Genomic DNA, 16,532 nt, shown 5'->3' on the forward strand with positions numbered 1-16,532 from the left:
TTATTTATTTGAGACAGTTCTTATTTTGTTACGGCATTAATAAAGCCCACCATATTTGAAATTCAGTGTGGATCAGACTAAAGAAACAGAGCAATAAAACGTCATAAAAATAAAGTGTGGAGAAATAGTTATCCTGTCTCACGAAATCCGATCGTATATGGTGTGTGGGGCATGCACATTACACAAGGACTTAACGAGCTGGCGAACAAAACGGTGTAGTTACACTTCTGATCAAAACACTTTTTTCATTAATCCAATGAATACAAAATTGATCTGTGCTAAAATGCAGTCGAAAGTTCGTCATTTCAATCAAAACAATGCAATAACAGTAAAGTTTCAACACCTGTCATTCAGTATTTTGCTCCAAAATTTCATTTCATGCAATTACACCGTTTCGTTCGCCATCTGCTCCACTAGCGGACATCTCGAGTATTTGAAATCTAATCACCGTTTTCACATGCTAGGGTTACACCGTTCAAACAAAGCCGAGTGGACTTTGTGAGACAGACAAGCTCCTACAGTCGAAACGCGCGGGCGCCAGTGTACTTGTACATCCCGCGCCCGTGCCTTTCGAGACATGGTTCTGGTCAATGAAACAATACACATGAGACTAGTTCAACTGACAAAGTCATGAAGGTTAATAGCGAATATTATGAAGTGCGAAAAGAGAACGAAAGTTTTAACATTAGATTTTTATGGAGAAATAATAATATTAGTTATAAATTTAGCAACAATTTTGCAGAAAGCATAGAAGCTTATTGCAAATATAAATTTGTTAGTTGAACTCACAGGAACTAAATTTGTTAGGTGACAAAGATCTAACCCCTCAACATTAAATGTGAATATATAAAAAGTAACTGCGTGGGTTGGATCCTTTTCACGTAAAGTGAATTTATTCAACAGTAAAATAATAAAAGTATTACGACATTTACAGTGTATGAAGTGAAATTGGTAGGAAATCATAATGTTAACAAGAAACCCGCAAGCAACACAGGAAAGCGCTGTAAAGAAATCGCATATAGTAGTTGATGTAATACTTTTATGTACAAGTAATATGGCACGAGCCTGGCGGTTTAAAATACCTAACAAAAACACGTAGTCAACCCCCCCCCCCCCCCCATTCCCTCCCGGGTAGAATTTTTGAAGAGAATAATTATAATTGCAAAGAATACACAATTTAAGATCAATAATACATCACTATATACAGATATTATAACGCATAGCAATACAGAGTAAAGTTAGGGATGTCTCAAGTTGTTGGGTCTGTTGTGTAGGTCTCTGAGAGGATGAATGTAAAATATTAAACATTAAGTTTATACAAAAACCAAAACTTTTTTAAATACATACATACATATGTATGTGTCCATACGCACAATAAGATACAATATATTATATAAATATACGCACAGATCTATCTCTACATACACGTGCAAACACGTACTTTCATTTAAATAAAATAATAAACATTTTTTAAAATAATAAGGATTTTTCCGTGTGACGAAAAGGGAACCCTTATACTTTATAGGATCATTTCGTTTTGTCTGTCGTGTCTGTCAAGAAAAGTTAGTCAAAACATTTCGGGTACTTCCCGGTGACCTAGAATCAAGAAATTTGGCAGGAAGGTAGGTCTTATAGCATAAGAAAAGGAAAAAATCCAAAAACCAAGAATTGGTACTTTACTAAAACCAAATGTAGATAGCGCTGTCGGTTATTAAATTGCAGTGTTGCATTTAAGTTTTATATCTTGTACGATAGTACGGAACCCTTCGTGTGCGAGTCTTACACGCACTTGACCGATTTTTTTATTTAAATATTCGCACTGCTTAATATGTCAAAAATTAACAAGGTATAGTTCTTGCAGTACAGGAGCGCGCGTGAACTTTACTTGTGGTTAAGTCGTCTACATGGACTTTGCGTTAGTATGCGTGCGTGAATGTCGGACCAATCAGTCGCGAGCAAGCGCTCGCAAACGCGCAATATTTAGTATACCTTACTTATACCGATACGACGTAAACACAAGCATGAGCCACTCGCACTCGTGAAGTGCGAGAACTATATTAGAGATTAATGATTTTAAACTTATCTCGTTGTTAAACGATATATTATATTATTGTAGATAACGACATCCAAAGTCTCGGTTAGCTCGTTAAGCTCCAGCGAAAAGAACAAGAAAGTTGGTAGTTCGATACTGCATGGGCAGCTCGAACTTCATCTCTCGCAGCACTGCAGTCCGTCGTGACCGCGACCCAAGCAACTGAGTCGAAATATCGGCATATCAAATTAATCGTGGTATGTACTGTTATCTACAATATAATAATTGTATATTAGAGATACTAGTGATAAGTTCGTCCTTACTTTTTAAAAGTATATATACACACATATATATTTTAAATGGCATATGCCTACTCTGTGCAATAAAAATGTTTAAAAAGCTAAATATAATTTGGATTTAAACCGCCAAACTCGTATTACGTTCGCAATAGAATGAGTACGTACCCCATCCCAGAAGAAGGGCGGCAAGTTGTTCACGATGTCATCGCCGCGGGGGGCTCGCTGCTTCTGCTTGGCCCACACTGCTGAGTCTTCCCACAGCGTCTGCTGAAATTTGAGACAACTTTAGGCTATTGCTAAACATTTCCCTTCTTAGAGATAACCGTTTAACAGGTACTGTGAAAAATCACATGAAAAGCCTTTTCATATTAACACTCGCCAAGTAGTCTGTAAAAATCACATGAAAAGCCTTTTCATATTAACACTCGCCAAGTAGTCTGTAAAAATCACATGAAAAGCCTTTTCATATGAACACTCGCTACCACACTCCAAGTGAAAAATCACGAAACGTTTTACAGTTTTAACTTCATGGTCATCAATTTTTACTTAACAATGAAATAGAAAGAAAAATGTATACTCACTTCCATTGCGTGCGGAACGTACGGAGGCTCCTGTAACGATATATTATTATGTATCAATAAAATCTCCAACAATATTTATAGTATTGCGTATAATCTAAGTCAAAATCACCTAATACCAGAAGGTCTAACGCGCCGGGCGAATCGCATAGCATGCGTGTTTCTGCGAGGTTTCTGTGGTTTGTTTATCTTTTCAGTCAGTCAAGGAAAATAAGAGAAGCGCTCCCCAGCGCTCGTAGAGCTATGCTTGGAGTTTCTCTACTTGACCAAATCAGAAACGGGGACATCCTTAAGAGAACCAGAGTAACCGACATAGCTCAACGGATTCCGAAACTGAAGTGGCAATGGGCAGGGCACAGAGTTCAAAAACCGATAGACGTTGGAGTTCCTTGTGCTAAAATGGCTCGCTCCGGAAGACGGTGGTGGACTAGGTGGACGGACGACAAACGAGTGTGGAAACCGCTGGATGGCGGCGGCACAAGACCGTGGACGTCTCTCTGTTGATGATGGCGTACTTTGATCATGATGATGACTCACCATATGAGAAAATGGCACTACAGGGCCATAAGTGCCCAAGGGGCGCATCACTGATTCAGACGCGCGCCTGACTAGTAGAGCCGGGCTAAAGAATCCAGCGTTGAACCAACTTAACATCTCCGTGTTGCTGAAGGGCCCCTGGACCCGATTCTGCAACAAAATAACCATCAAAGTATAATAACCTAGCTACCTTCGACTTCGTTCGCGTGATAATAACCGGCTGAGTTTGTTGGGGGCTCTTCTTAGACATTTGCAAAATAATATTCAAGGTCAAAGTTCACAAATATGGGCATTTGCGTTTTTCAGCTGAATGGTAAGTTTTATCTTAATAAATAGGTTAGACAAAATTGTAGATCATGCGATTATCTATAAAAATGTTTTTATAATTTTTCCTTCGCCCAGAGCGAAGAAGATGCTCTCTACCTTCTCAATAGGCTGTTATTAACTCTACTACCTGTATTATTACTATTTTTTAATTTTTTTTACGCTACAATTTTATCACGCTATCGCAATTCGTTCTGCTTAGAGGACAAGCCTCTAGGCCGGGGGAGTTGTTAACACCAATTACATTTACAATAATCCTTCAATGTATATACAAACACTCGCACAGTCCAAACATACACATACACACGTATGTAATGCCTTGCCTTTTATTTCATGGCCCGTACGCAACAACCGACAGCGGACGGATGGCATCGGCGTAGTAGTACTGTATGACGGCGTACACTTACGTTGGGGTCTGTGTAGAACCACTGGTTGTACGGCTGCGCCTCCACGGTTCGGAAATGACGATGATGTTGAAGCATCATCGAGCCGTAAAAGGAGTTCATAGTTTTCTCCACATCGCTGACTCCTGGACGTTCTCGAGAGTACGGCCGTGGAGTGTTCTGGCCGGGGGGAGCTACGTCGGGTGTCGGCAAGGCCGGCTGTAGACAAAATTGTTTTCCTACTTTTGATTTTCATAAATATTATTACTTTATTATAAACTAGGATAAAAATAATGACGTACGCTGAAAAAAATATTAAAATCCAACAAAGATTTACAAAGTTACAGGCATTTTAATTTTAGAGTGGGAGGGTATTCTATCCCTTTCTCGCTAAACGAAAATTTGTATGAAACCGCACGAAGCTACTATGGCATTAGTAAGGTGTGACGTCAAAATCCTATATCGCTATCTCTGTCTAATCAGAAATATTTAAATGCTTGTAACTTTTTTGTTATTTGATCGATTTAATTGGTTTTTTCAGTTAACGTCATTATTTTTACCCTAGTTTATAATAGAGCAAATACCCAATTGTTGTTCCAGTGAAAACATCTTTAGTCGCGTTGGGAGATCTCGGGATGGGTATAAACGTCAAGATCGCGTCGACGTCATGATACTTATATTTACACAAACAAAATTACACTCTAAAACAATCGAAATAAAATTCAATTTTTACTGTCTACTACTACTCCTACAACTGTATTGTGCTAGTTTATTGATTAGGAAAATTAATCTTATAAAATTATAGTTTTTTTGATTGCAGTTGCTTGTTTTCTTTACTTTTTGTTACTACTAAACTACCATAAAACAAAATATTAGGTATCTATAGTTATAAACACCTTTTATATGAAACTAGATGGTGTTGGATGGTGGATTTAAGTCTTTAAAATCTCGCGGAAAATCTTTGATTTTCCGGGATAAAAAGTAGCCTATGTCCTTCCCCGGCATGCAAGCTATCGCTGAATTTCGTCAAAATCGGTTGAACAGATGGGCCGTGAAAAGCTAGCAAGCAGACAGATGGACAGACAGACACACTTTCGCATTTATAATATTAGTATGGATAACATGATGAAAAGCTGTGACAGCCTAGTGGTTAAGACGACTCCTATTCGGGAGGTTAGGGGTTCGATCCCGAGCACGCATCTCTAACTTTTCAAAGTTATATGCATTTTAAGCAATTAATATCACTTGCTTTAACGGTGAAGGAAAACATCGTAGTCAAACCTACATACCCGAGAGTTCTCTATAATGTCTCTCAAAGGTTGTGCCAATCCGCACTCAGCTAGCGTGGTGGATTATGGCCAAACCCCGCTCATTCCAAGCGGAGACCTGTGCTCAGCAGTGAGCCGGCGATGCGTTGATCATGATGATGATGATATTCAAGAACAAAGGCAGTCATAGGCGATACGTGGCGACACGTCATAACCTATCATCCATACTAATATAAATGCGAAAGTGTGTGTGTGTCTGTCTGTCTGTCTGTCTGCTAGCTTTTCACGGCCCAACCGTTCAACCGATTTTGATGAAATTTGGTACAGAATTAGCTTATATCCCGGGGAAGGACATAGGCTACTTTTTATCCCGGAAAATTAACGAGTTCCCATGGGATTTGCAAAAACTAAATCCACGCATACGAAGTAGCGGTCTAACTATACAATTTTAAAAAAACATCTCTCACCGGCGGATTGTCCATGAATAGTGATGAGTTGTCTTGTCTTGTCAGGACCGGGCGCATCGCCGGCAGCTGTTGCGGCTGAACTATTTGGGCTTGTTGTGGCATCACCATGCCTGTTCAATTGACCATTGACCATACAACCAACAAAGAAAAAAAGAAACTTTTTTATTTGATCTCTACAATGGCGTCGATTCTGATGTCTTTTTCTAAACTTAGACTAGAGTATCTGCATATTTTTTATTTTTTTTTGATATTGCTAAAAAAGTATGGAAACTGAATTTTAAATTGAAGACAAAATTTTAGTGGTCTTCTACAAAAAGTTTGTTTTGTTTTGAGGACGTACTTGCAATGCTTTGGAAATATATTTTTGTATGGCTGTTACGAATGATATCAGGGCACCCCATTTTCCCCTAAATCTCCTTTGAAACCCTCTCTTTTACCTCCTTAGGTGTGACAGGGCATCGTACATGCCCTATAGGAACTGTATGGCTTTAATAAAACTGCTATACCCCTTCTAAGCTAGCCTGCTTTCATCTTAGACTGCATTATAACTTACACCGGATGAGATTGCAGTCGAGAGCTAACTTGTAATGGAATTTAAAAAATAAAACTTAAAGAACATATTATGAGATATTGTTTAGTGACCTGTAATGCCAGGCAGGCCCAGGGCGGAATTCAAGGCAGAGTTTTGGACTCCTATTGTACTCGGTCTAGCCGCTGCTCCGTTGTTCCCGAACCCTGGGGCGTGGTTATGCGCGAGCAAGTGCTGGAACCCGGGGGCCATTCCGACGTCCATGCTCGGTGCAAACGGCGACGGGGGTATGATCGGATTCTCCAAGTCGGTCTTCGTCTCGTTCAACGTCTCCGTCAATGCGCAGTTCATTGACGACAACGCAACTTGCATCAGCAAGTCATTGGGTTGGACATCATTGCTAATTTTAAAAAAACATGTTTGCGTCATTATTTCTAATATGCACTGCTAGAATATGGAATGCCCTTCCGGCTTCTGTTTTCCCCGCTAGCTATATTTTTAGCGACTAGGCTGCACCTTGTAGGCAAGCGCGCTCCACTTAGGCTGCATCCTCTCCTACTGTTAGGTATACACAAGCCTATATCAGTTCTCGCGCGGTACAAGTGAAACTAAACTAAACTTCGACAGAATGGCACGCATATTGTATGTATTACGAGTAGGATAGTTATTGTCGTATTTATTTATCATGATATTGTTATCAAGTTTAAAAAAATATTTTACATTTTATTCTACATAAATTATTCCATTACATATTATAAGTTTTCAATTTCACCCGGACCATAATAACAGATCTATTGATACCTCATTCGTCAAAATCAGATCATCAGTTAAGGCACTAAAGGTAAAGTGGAACAAAAAGACTTACAGAGATTGCTAAAATCGTACATATGATAAATTATTTTGACGGGGGTAAAAATCAGACTCTAGGGGCCACAGAACATTAAAAATACTCACTTCTGCATTAGCCCGGTGAAAAAACTGTACAAATTTTCGCCATTCGGGTAGACGAAGTTCTGATGCTGTTGCCGCAAGCCGTCGTTCTTGTTCAGCATGACCGACCGGTAGTTTCTTACTAGACTGGTAGCCCGGCCGTCTTCTTTGTCAAAACCTACAAAACAATGTATAGTGACCGGCGGAAAGTTCAGTGGCTCGTGAATATCGTGATCAACCCATCGCCGGCTCACTACAGAGCACGGGTCTCCTCTCAGAGATGGGTTTTGGCCATGTGCGGGTTGGTAGACTTCACACACCTTTGAGAACATTATGGAGAACTCTCAGGCATACAGGTTTCCTCACGATGTTTTCCTTCACCGTTAAAGCATAAGTGATATTTAATTACTTAAAACGCACATAACTCCGAAAAGTTAGAGGTGCGTGCCCGGGATCGAACCTCCGACCTCCGATTAATTTGGAAGCGACCGGCGGAGCTTTCAGTGGGTAGTGTTTTGTAACATAATAAACTGATGAGTTTCTCGCCGGTTCAGTCTTCTCTCAGTAGAATCTGCATTCCGAACCGGCGGTAGAGTCACAGACGTAGCATAACATACACTATTCCTACATGAAATAAATTAATTTTGATTTATTTCATAGACTAGCACGCGAATATTAAATCTTTCTCAATCCTCGCGTACCATACATGGCGCGTAGGCCAATAGCGGACGGAAGCGCGCTACGATGGACCGAGATATTTTAGCACATTCCAAAATAATATTTCTGTGCAAGTACATCGGCTTAATTTATAAAAGTGGTAGTACTGTATGTCAAGAATGAATAGGCATGTCCTATGTGAGCGCACTCCATCTTAGGCTTATCACTTGCCTGCAGGTCTGATTGCAGACAAGTCCATGAATTTAAAAAAAGTGACTACATTTTAGGAACAAAACAGAAACCGTCCACCAGTTAATATTCTCAACAGAGCTAAAATGTAGAGATGAAATTAGAGAGATTCATACTTGTAGAGCTAGGGCGCGATGGGGGAGCCGGCTTTGCGTTATCTTTGAATGTGGGAGCGTGGGGGGCGCTCTGGTCGCGCTGCTCCGACGAGTCCCGGCTAGTTGACGGCTGCGGGTTCTCCTCTACGCGTTCTTCAGTCTGGTCTGCGGGGACTCCCTCTTCGTCTTGTGCGACTCCAGTTGAGTTAGCGCTTGCTTGTGGTGCGGAGGACGGGGCTTCCTGTACCTGACGAGAGACTTTGATTTAAAGTGGCTCGTTGAAATAATAATCTACCTCATTGGTCTAGTAATAGAAACAGATTTTATTTAAGTATTTAGTATTTAAATGTTTTTACTTTGTTAGAAAACCACCAAATCTACAAGAATTACATGCAAAAAAGAACCACAAGTGATCTCAAAATTCAGAACAAGTTCGATATTACATTTTCAAAGCTTGACAGTTGTCATTGATGTCTTCATAGTGGACTGCTATATTGGAAACGGGTTTCTAATTATATTTTTGTAAACAAGCTACTCAGGTACAAAATGAGGTAATGGAGGGAACGTGAGGAGATAATATTTGGTGAAAAAATTAGTGTGCCTTTTTCTTTTCACTGCCAGCCTCAAAGCGCTTGGGAGACAATTTTTTGGCCTTTTCGGAGGCCCACCACTCCTCCGACCCTTCTTCGGATTCGCGCCTGCCCGCGCCTCGTGAAAATCCGGCGTGCGTGTGCGAACGGGTTAACTCTAGAACAAATAAACAAAATATGTGTTAAACATATATCATAAATATAATTATTTAAGAAAATATGTGTTAAAAATTTATTTTAAATATAATTATTCTTCTTCTTTGGACATACATATATACAGGTCAAACACTTAACCCTCCCTTTGGGCTTTGGCACAGTTCACTACAGTTAGGGAACTTCTAACAAAACGTCGAGGCTTCGACGTCACTGGCAGGCATCAAATGATAGTTGAAATGAAATGAAAATTTATTTATCACAACAATGTCGGTTTACAGTTTAGTGTCGGGAACCCTGAAGTAAGTTTGATAGATAGTTAGTACATTTGAAAGCTAGATAGTCCTATTTTTCTATAATTTCACGAAACCATAGCTTAATATTTGACTAGTCGATCCAGGACCAAATGGAGAGTTTCCTCCCTCTAGTTCTCTCTGTGTTCGCCGCAGTCGGGCAAATAGATTGCATCACTATCAACTCACCGTGGTTGGAGTCCTGAGTCCTCGGCAGGTTGTTGTCGTCACCGTTATAGCCATGGAAGGCGCCCGACGAGTCAAAACTACCTGCACCAGCTTCTGTATTGTCTATAGCCCTGGTGATAATTATATTGTGAACTATACACATACAATACGATTTTTGTTCAGAATACCCTCTAATATTCCACATCTGTATCTGTAAAAATGATCACTAAATGTGTTGCTCATCGCAAATCTCGAGAACAGCTGAACCGATTTCGCTAATTCTTTTTTCATAATATTCCTTGAAGTACAGGGATGGTTCTTACGAAGAGAAAAATTTAATTCAACCTCCCCCTCAATTTTTAAACTCCACCCGAGGGAAGCCGGGGCGGATCAGCTAGTTAATATTATAAATGCAAACAAAATCAAAAAGTGACAAAGTTGCATGGAAGCAAGCGGCAGAGCTTTCAACATGGTGTAGTGTATTGCTACATATTGTACTTTTTATGATTTGAAAAGAGCAACTGCAGAGTTTCTTGCCGGCTCTACTCAGTGGAATGTACATTCCGAACTGGCGATAGCGTCACAGACGTAACATAGCACACACTAGCTGTTGTCCTACATGAAATAAATAGATTTACATGTTTTAAACAAAGGATTGAGTCGGATTAGGATTAATATAAAACTTACCATTCGGGCAAGTTTTCCTCGTTTTGGGAGTCATTATTGCTCCACGTGCGACGGTTGTTACTCCAGGACTGTGGGCGGTCCGGGGCCGGCCTGCGCTCGTTGTCATTCCATTCCCGATCTGTACAAAAATCCATGTTAAACACAAACAATGTTACTTTTTAGGTTTCCCTACCCAAAGGGTAAAACCCTAGGGGACCCTATTACTAAGACTCCACTGTCCGTCCGTCTGTCCGTCTGTCACCAAGCTGTATCTCATGAACCATGATAATAAGAGAGGTTAAAGTTTCCCAGATGATGTATTTCTGTTGCCGCTATAACAACAAATACTAAAAAACAGAATAAAATAAATATTTAAACGAGCTCCCATACAACAAGCGAGATATTTTTCCTTGTTTTTATAGATAATGGTAAGGAACCATTCGACTCGCACTTGGCCGGTTTTTTAGAAATAGTTTGGAAATAAAATAACTTACGGCCGAATGATATTGTCATTTTAAAAGATCTAGTTGCCAGCGGAGTCCTCTTAAGCTGAACAAGGCACATCATTACCAACAACCGATAGATGTCCACCGCTGGACACAGGTCTCCTGTAGGGCTTCCACACGTCACGGTCTCGCCATCCAGCGGCTCCCTGCGACTCGTCTGATGTCGTCCATCCACCTAGTGGGGGTCTTCCACGTTGCGCTATTCCGGTGCGAGGTCACCAGTCCGGCACGTAGAGACCCCAACGTCTATCGGTTTTCCAAACTATGTGTTTTGCCAGCAACGCACTTCGCACTTCAGCTTCGCTAGTGTTACTATTAATTGCTATTTCAGCCGAGACTTATATAGTACTGTTCTGTCATTTGTAAGGAAACGATAAACAACGATTGAATCGAATGAATTTAAAAAATTGATAATATAAATGATTGCTAAGTAATACTTGATAAATAACAATAATTAATAATTCTTCTTCCAATGAACTATTACTTCATCAACTTAATTTTAGGAAAAAAACAAAATAGTTAAAACTGCATCTGGAATTATGTTTACAGTATTTACACAGGTTTACGACTTTCTTACACCATTGTGCAGAAGTGGAGCGCGTGTTTGCTCGTCCAGTGACTACAGTGTCATTGTTTCTCCACTCTTCATTTTCTTCTCTCGACGTCTGACGCCAATTCGTAAGGTTATTTGGCCGTCTGAGAACAAACAGAGTAATCTAAGTTTAATGTGATCTCGTAGTGGGAGGTCCCGAGTTCCACTTGATCACAAAGACTGGAGCTTATGGTGGTGAATGCATTCGCTCTGAGCAACAAGGTGTTGTGAACACTGTTTGAAACAGATAAACTTGTAATAGCATACAATTAATTAACATTGAATGAACTGTAATAATGATGAAATCTAACAACCGACCATCAAAAAGTGTAATTAGCTTTTAACAACTTTGCATGTACACGATTTGGTTTAGGCTGTAAGTGTATATTGTTTAAAATGAAATAAAAAATAATAAAAAAGTGTAATTTATTACCTATTTTAAATAAATTATTTGACTTTGACTTTGACTAATAATGACCATAACCTTGCATGCCAGAAATTGATATAGTCCATACAAAATAAGAATTGTCATGTCAATGGCCCGTGAGAACTTAAAATTAAAACATTATATTATCTTAAAGATTGTTTATTACATTACCTGCGGAATAGTTTACTTTGAGACCATTCTGGTTGGTCCCCGGCTCTGTTTGTTTGCAGTCCGCCGTTGCTCGCTGCCCAGGCGCGCGGCGGCGCCGGCTCCTCGTCCGGCTCCGCACTGAACCCGGCCGTGCGCACGTTTGCTGGGTGTGACGGCGCGGAAACCCTGCCAGGTGTACCACTGCCACTTGAGATACAATGAAATGATCCTTACATGAAAGTGAGTCGATCGACATTTAAAAAAAATTATTGATTTTTTTTTGGACAACACACGCTTGACCAAAAAACTTACTATGCCAAAATTGTTTCTTAAAAAAAAAACAATGTTTCCTAAAACAGTTTCCCTGTATCTCCTATAATAATAATAAATAATTTATTCAAGTAAACTTTCACAAGTACTTTCGAATCGTCGGATGCATCTACCACTGGTTCGGAATGCCTTTCCTACCGAGAAGAATCAGCAAGAAATTCGGCAATTGCTCTTTTCAAACATTTGATATACAATATCATGCCATGTATAAAAAAGTATTTGCCGTCCTGTGCGTTGCTGGGACGAGCTGCAGGTCAAATCCACGCTCTATTTTTATGGATTTCCCCATACCGTCCTAGTTAAAAAAACACACAGTATAGTTGTTCATACCTGCCGACTGGTTGGCTAGTGTGACGAATGAATGGCAAGCGTGCGCGGCCGCGGGGTTCGGTGGGCACGGATACGCGGGCCGCGCCTCTGACGCCGCCGAAGCGCTCCGTCGGCTGCGGACCTGCCGAGCCGCCTCGCTGCCCCGCGTTCTCGCGCTGCAATGCCGCACTAGTTGAATAAGGGCACCCCTCGTCTACCAATTGTACAATGTGATACGAGGGCGGTAAGTAGGTTATTACAAACGACTTGTAACTTAACGCCTGTGTATCATACGACGTTTTTCAGTTGTGAGAAAACAAGTAAATAAACAAGAGTTCTAAAAACCAAAAGACCATTATATGCGATTTCAAACCTCATTCAAAATATCGGGTGGAATTAATTCCATTTTATTGTCCACGTGTTGTAAATTTATCTTACAAGCCATGTTTACTAGCATTGAAAGTGAACTATTTTATTTAAATTTAAATTTAAAATAACTTTATTGTTAATAGATTTACAGAGAGTAAGAATACAGGATACACTTAAAAAACTTTATGAGCAACTATATTGAAAAAAATATATCGTTTTTTGGAGCTAAACATCCCCCTTATAATCATAATAGTTATGACGAGCTGGCGAACAAAGCTGCGTGATTACACGAAATATACTTAACACGAGGAGCAAAATACTGAATTAAAGTTGTTGAAATTTTAATATAAATTGTAACGTTTTAACTTACAACAACTTTTAACAAACTTTGCAGTCAATGTTAGCGCAGTTTAAGACCGTTTTGCTAGGAAATGAGTTCGTATTCAATGGGTAAGGCCCATTGAATAAAAGTCAGTTTTCTTCGCCAGTTCCTCACATTATATATCATCATCATCACCAAACAATAGACGTCCACTGCTGGACATAGGTCTATAATTGTAGGGACTTCCACACGCCACGGTCTCGCGCCGCCTGAATCCAGCGGCTCCCTGCGACTCATCTGATGTCGTCCGTCCACCTAGCGGGGGGTCTTCCAAATTATATTATATAGACCGTGTTATCTTGATGCATTGACATATGTCAATATAGACAATTGGGAAACAGGCGCAAAATTATATCATCAAACAAGAACTCTGGCCATTACGTGTGCCGTCCGTGGTGTTCCGTCCCTACAATTTAGGGTCTACTTTTAAGTCTCGTATTTTTCGTATCTAAAAATAATGCATATAATATATCCATCGTTACTATCAGGACATGATTTATTTGCGAATTTTATTGATTTTTGTAAAACATAAAAACATAATTAATAATCATGCATGCATATTTCGTCTAAACATATAAACTACAAGCCCCTAGTGTGAATTTTTAAATTAACAATTGTGTTAAAACGACAATATTAAGCCTTCCCTATTTTTTGATTAAGATGGGTAAACTGAAGTAACATTTGTTAAGTTGAAAACACAGCGTCAAACATTAGAACTCGTTCACAGAGGAGGCCAAGACCGTCGAACCGATCTCTGAAATCCAAAGGTAGAATAAAAAACGATGCGCTTTAAAGCGTTTAAAGCTCTCCCGCGAACGCGATCTTAAACAAAAGGAACCACTACAGACAGGGACGTTCACAATGAATGGTCATTTACATCCATGCTTATTAATATTATTTTACCGTTATTATACTTACCAGTTACCACTATAAATGCGAAAGTGTGTTTATCTAGGATATTTTTTATCCTGGAAAATCAACCGACCAGTCGTAAATTATTTCGACGATACAAAAGTACTTTTAAAAGTTTATTTGAATAAAAATATATTCTATTCCACAAGTTTTGACAGGATTTTAAGAAAAACTGAATTCACTCGAACGAAGTTGCAGACATCATCTGGTCAGTAATAAAAAAAACAAAAACACTCTTGGTATATTATGGCTTACAATAGGGCCGATTCTCTTGTACACAATCGCTAAACTAAACTAAATTAACAGCTCTAAATCTAGTGCCATCCTTTTCCGCAAACAACATTATGAAAAAGATAGCAATAGATTTAGATGTGACATTTTAGTTTAGAGAGTGTGTACAATGGAATTAGCCACAGTGTTTTAGTAATGACATGACATGACATGACAGTTTGTTCCGGCGCTTCTTTTGCTTGTTCTCAGGTGGAAGAAGGGCCGGAATAACCAGCTCTTAGCTTTAAGTTGTGATGTGTGGCACAGTTGTATAAATAAACGTGTTTTTTTCTTTCTTTCTTAATGGAAATTTAAAAAAAGCTTATGTTAAATTCTACTCTATTCTACATTACTCTATTCTTACCACCTCCTCCTCAAAAGATAACAACGCTATAGGCTTTCTCTCTCTTGCCTGGTACAAAATGTCATTTGAAAGCAACTCCTCCGGAGGGTCACCACTTCTCTCATACAAAGCTAACAGTTCCTCGCGCCCATACCTGTATGAACAAAAATAATAATTACAACAATCAGTACCCTTATTATAAATGCGATGAATGTAGTGTATGCCGTCTGCCCCGTTGCGGAGTCATTAGACTAGTAATGATAATAGCTTATCATTGTAACTTGTGGCTTCGCTCCGGGAAGCCTGTCTGGCTGGAAGCTCTTGGCTTCAGGAGCGAGCTTGGATGGCTGAAGTAAACACGCACGCACAATAAACAGAAACGGTTGTGGAAACCTGCTCAAAAAGAAGATAAAAAGCTTACCGTTGTTTTGCAAGACGTGCTAACGATGGGCGAGTGGTGGTTCGTGTCCTCGAAATGCCGGCTGTGGGTGCAGCTGGGCCTGTGGGAGGGCTCGCGGAGGCCGAGGAGCTCTGCCCCCCTGGCTCCGCTGACTGCGCACCGGACCTGGAGCCGGACCTCGCGTTTGATCTGCTAGCGCTCGATTCGCTAGGGTCCAAATTTCTTAACCAATCTGGGCCAAACATGATTGGGTTTTTGCGGTCTCCCATTTTTGATTTTTTCGAAGTGAGAGATTCGACGATGTACTGGACACAGCGGCAACTGCAACCAATGGAAACAATCAGCTTTGCATTCAGGAGCTCCCAAGGTAGTGTAATAGTAGCATTACTTATGTACCTATTGCATAACTACATAACGTCAAATTTTGCTTTCTGATTATTGCTATCTAATTTTGTCCATGATCAGTGATCACGTTTAAAAAAGGAGTATAAACTATAAAATAATTATTATCTTTTTCTTCTTATTTTGCTTTGTGGCTTTAAAATAATTATTATGCTTCACCATGTAATTACTTTTAAGATTTAAAACGAAAAACGTTGCATGCATGCAATAGATACAATTAATGCTTGAGTGACACCTGAATCACAAACAATTTAGTTACTGTGCAAAATTGATATGAATCGTGAGAGTTGCTTCTCAACAACAGCTACTCACTATATTGTTTATTATTTATCTAAATTGCATACAACCCCACGATTTGTGTTTTAAATCTTACAAGTATTCTCATAACAAACTATAACTATTTTGTAAGTACTCTTTAGTCTCTATTTGTTGGTTTGTTTGTCTGTGTAGTATTTGTACTAAACAGACAAACAAACCAACAAACAGAGAGACAAAAAGCGAGTTAACATTGCATTGTCATCCAATTCTAATGTATGTTTAAAATTTTAAACCTCTAGGTCGTCAAGGCAATCATACTGAACAGACAAACAAACAAGAAACAACAGAGACAAGTTATGATCCCACTGGCATCCAGTTCCAATCTATTTTTAAAATTTCAAACCTCCAGCAGCTAGTCTAGCATCAAGAAGTTGATGTAAAATCAATTGCAAAATTTGTGCTGAACAGACAAACGATGTCTGTGACAAGAAAGTGAGTTATATTGCATTGTCATATAGTTCCAACCTACCTTTAGAATATCAAATATCTAAGCTCATTGAGAAGTTAGTTTAAAATTGATTGCAAAATTTGGACTGAACAGACAAACAAAAAACAACAAAGAAACAAGAAGTAAGTGTAACAGAAGGTGGGTCAGGATGGAGAA

The 16,532-nt window shown here is 39.5% G+C and overlaps 1 protein-coding gene across 3 annotated transcripts in view; it reads right to left on the reverse strand.

The window, feature by feature from the left end:
* Gyf (GIGYF family protein Gyf) overlaps positions 1 to 16,532 on the reverse strand; it is a 48,648-nt gene that overhangs the window by 28,963 nt on the left and 3,153 nt on the right. Inside the window, exons 2-17 of one of the 3 annotated variants that reach the window (XM_069508961.1) lie at positions 15,230 to 15,529; positions 14,830 to 14,962; positions 12,554 to 12,708; positions 11,915 to 12,094; positions 11,302 to 11,420; positions 10,240 to 10,357; positions 9,574 to 9,683; positions 8,950 to 9,095; positions 8,370 to 8,595; positions 7,372 to 7,525; positions 6,531 to 6,817; positions 5,889 to 5,998; positions 4,178 to 4,372; positions 3,447 to 3,596; positions 2,913 to 2,942; positions 2,497 to 2,595 (exon numbers count right to left, since the gene is read on the reverse strand). In XM_069508961.1, the coding sequence (XP_069365062.1) occupies positions 2,497 to 2,595; positions 2,913 to 2,942; positions 3,447 to 3,596; positions 4,178 to 4,372; positions 5,889 to 5,998; positions 6,531 to 6,817; positions 7,372 to 7,525; positions 8,370 to 8,595; positions 8,950 to 9,095; positions 9,574 to 9,683; positions 10,240 to 10,357; positions 11,302 to 11,420; positions 11,915 to 12,094; positions 12,554 to 12,708; positions 14,830 to 14,962; positions 15,230 to 15,477 (2,460 nt within the window). In that variant the 5' untranslated portion in view covers positions 15,478 to 15,529. Of the gene's footprint in view, positions 1 to 2,496; positions 2,599 to 2,912; positions 2,943 to 3,446; positions 3,597 to 4,177; positions 4,373 to 5,888; positions 5,999 to 6,530; positions 6,818 to 7,371; positions 7,526 to 8,369; positions 8,596 to 8,949; positions 9,096 to 9,573; positions 9,684 to 10,239; positions 10,358 to 11,301; positions 11,421 to 11,914; positions 12,095 to 12,553; positions 12,709 to 14,829; positions 14,963 to 15,229; positions 15,530 to 16,532 lie in introns of all 3 variants that reach the window. The other 2 variants (XM_069508960.1, XM_069508962.1) reach the window with 2 other exon arrangements.

This window comes from Maniola hyperantus, chromosome Z (genome assembly GCF_902806685.2).
Source record: "Maniola hyperantus chromosome Z, iAphHyp1.2, whole genome shotgun sequence".
NCBI lineage: Eukaryota > Metazoa > Arthropoda > Insecta > Lepidoptera > Nymphalidae > Maniola > Maniola hyperantus.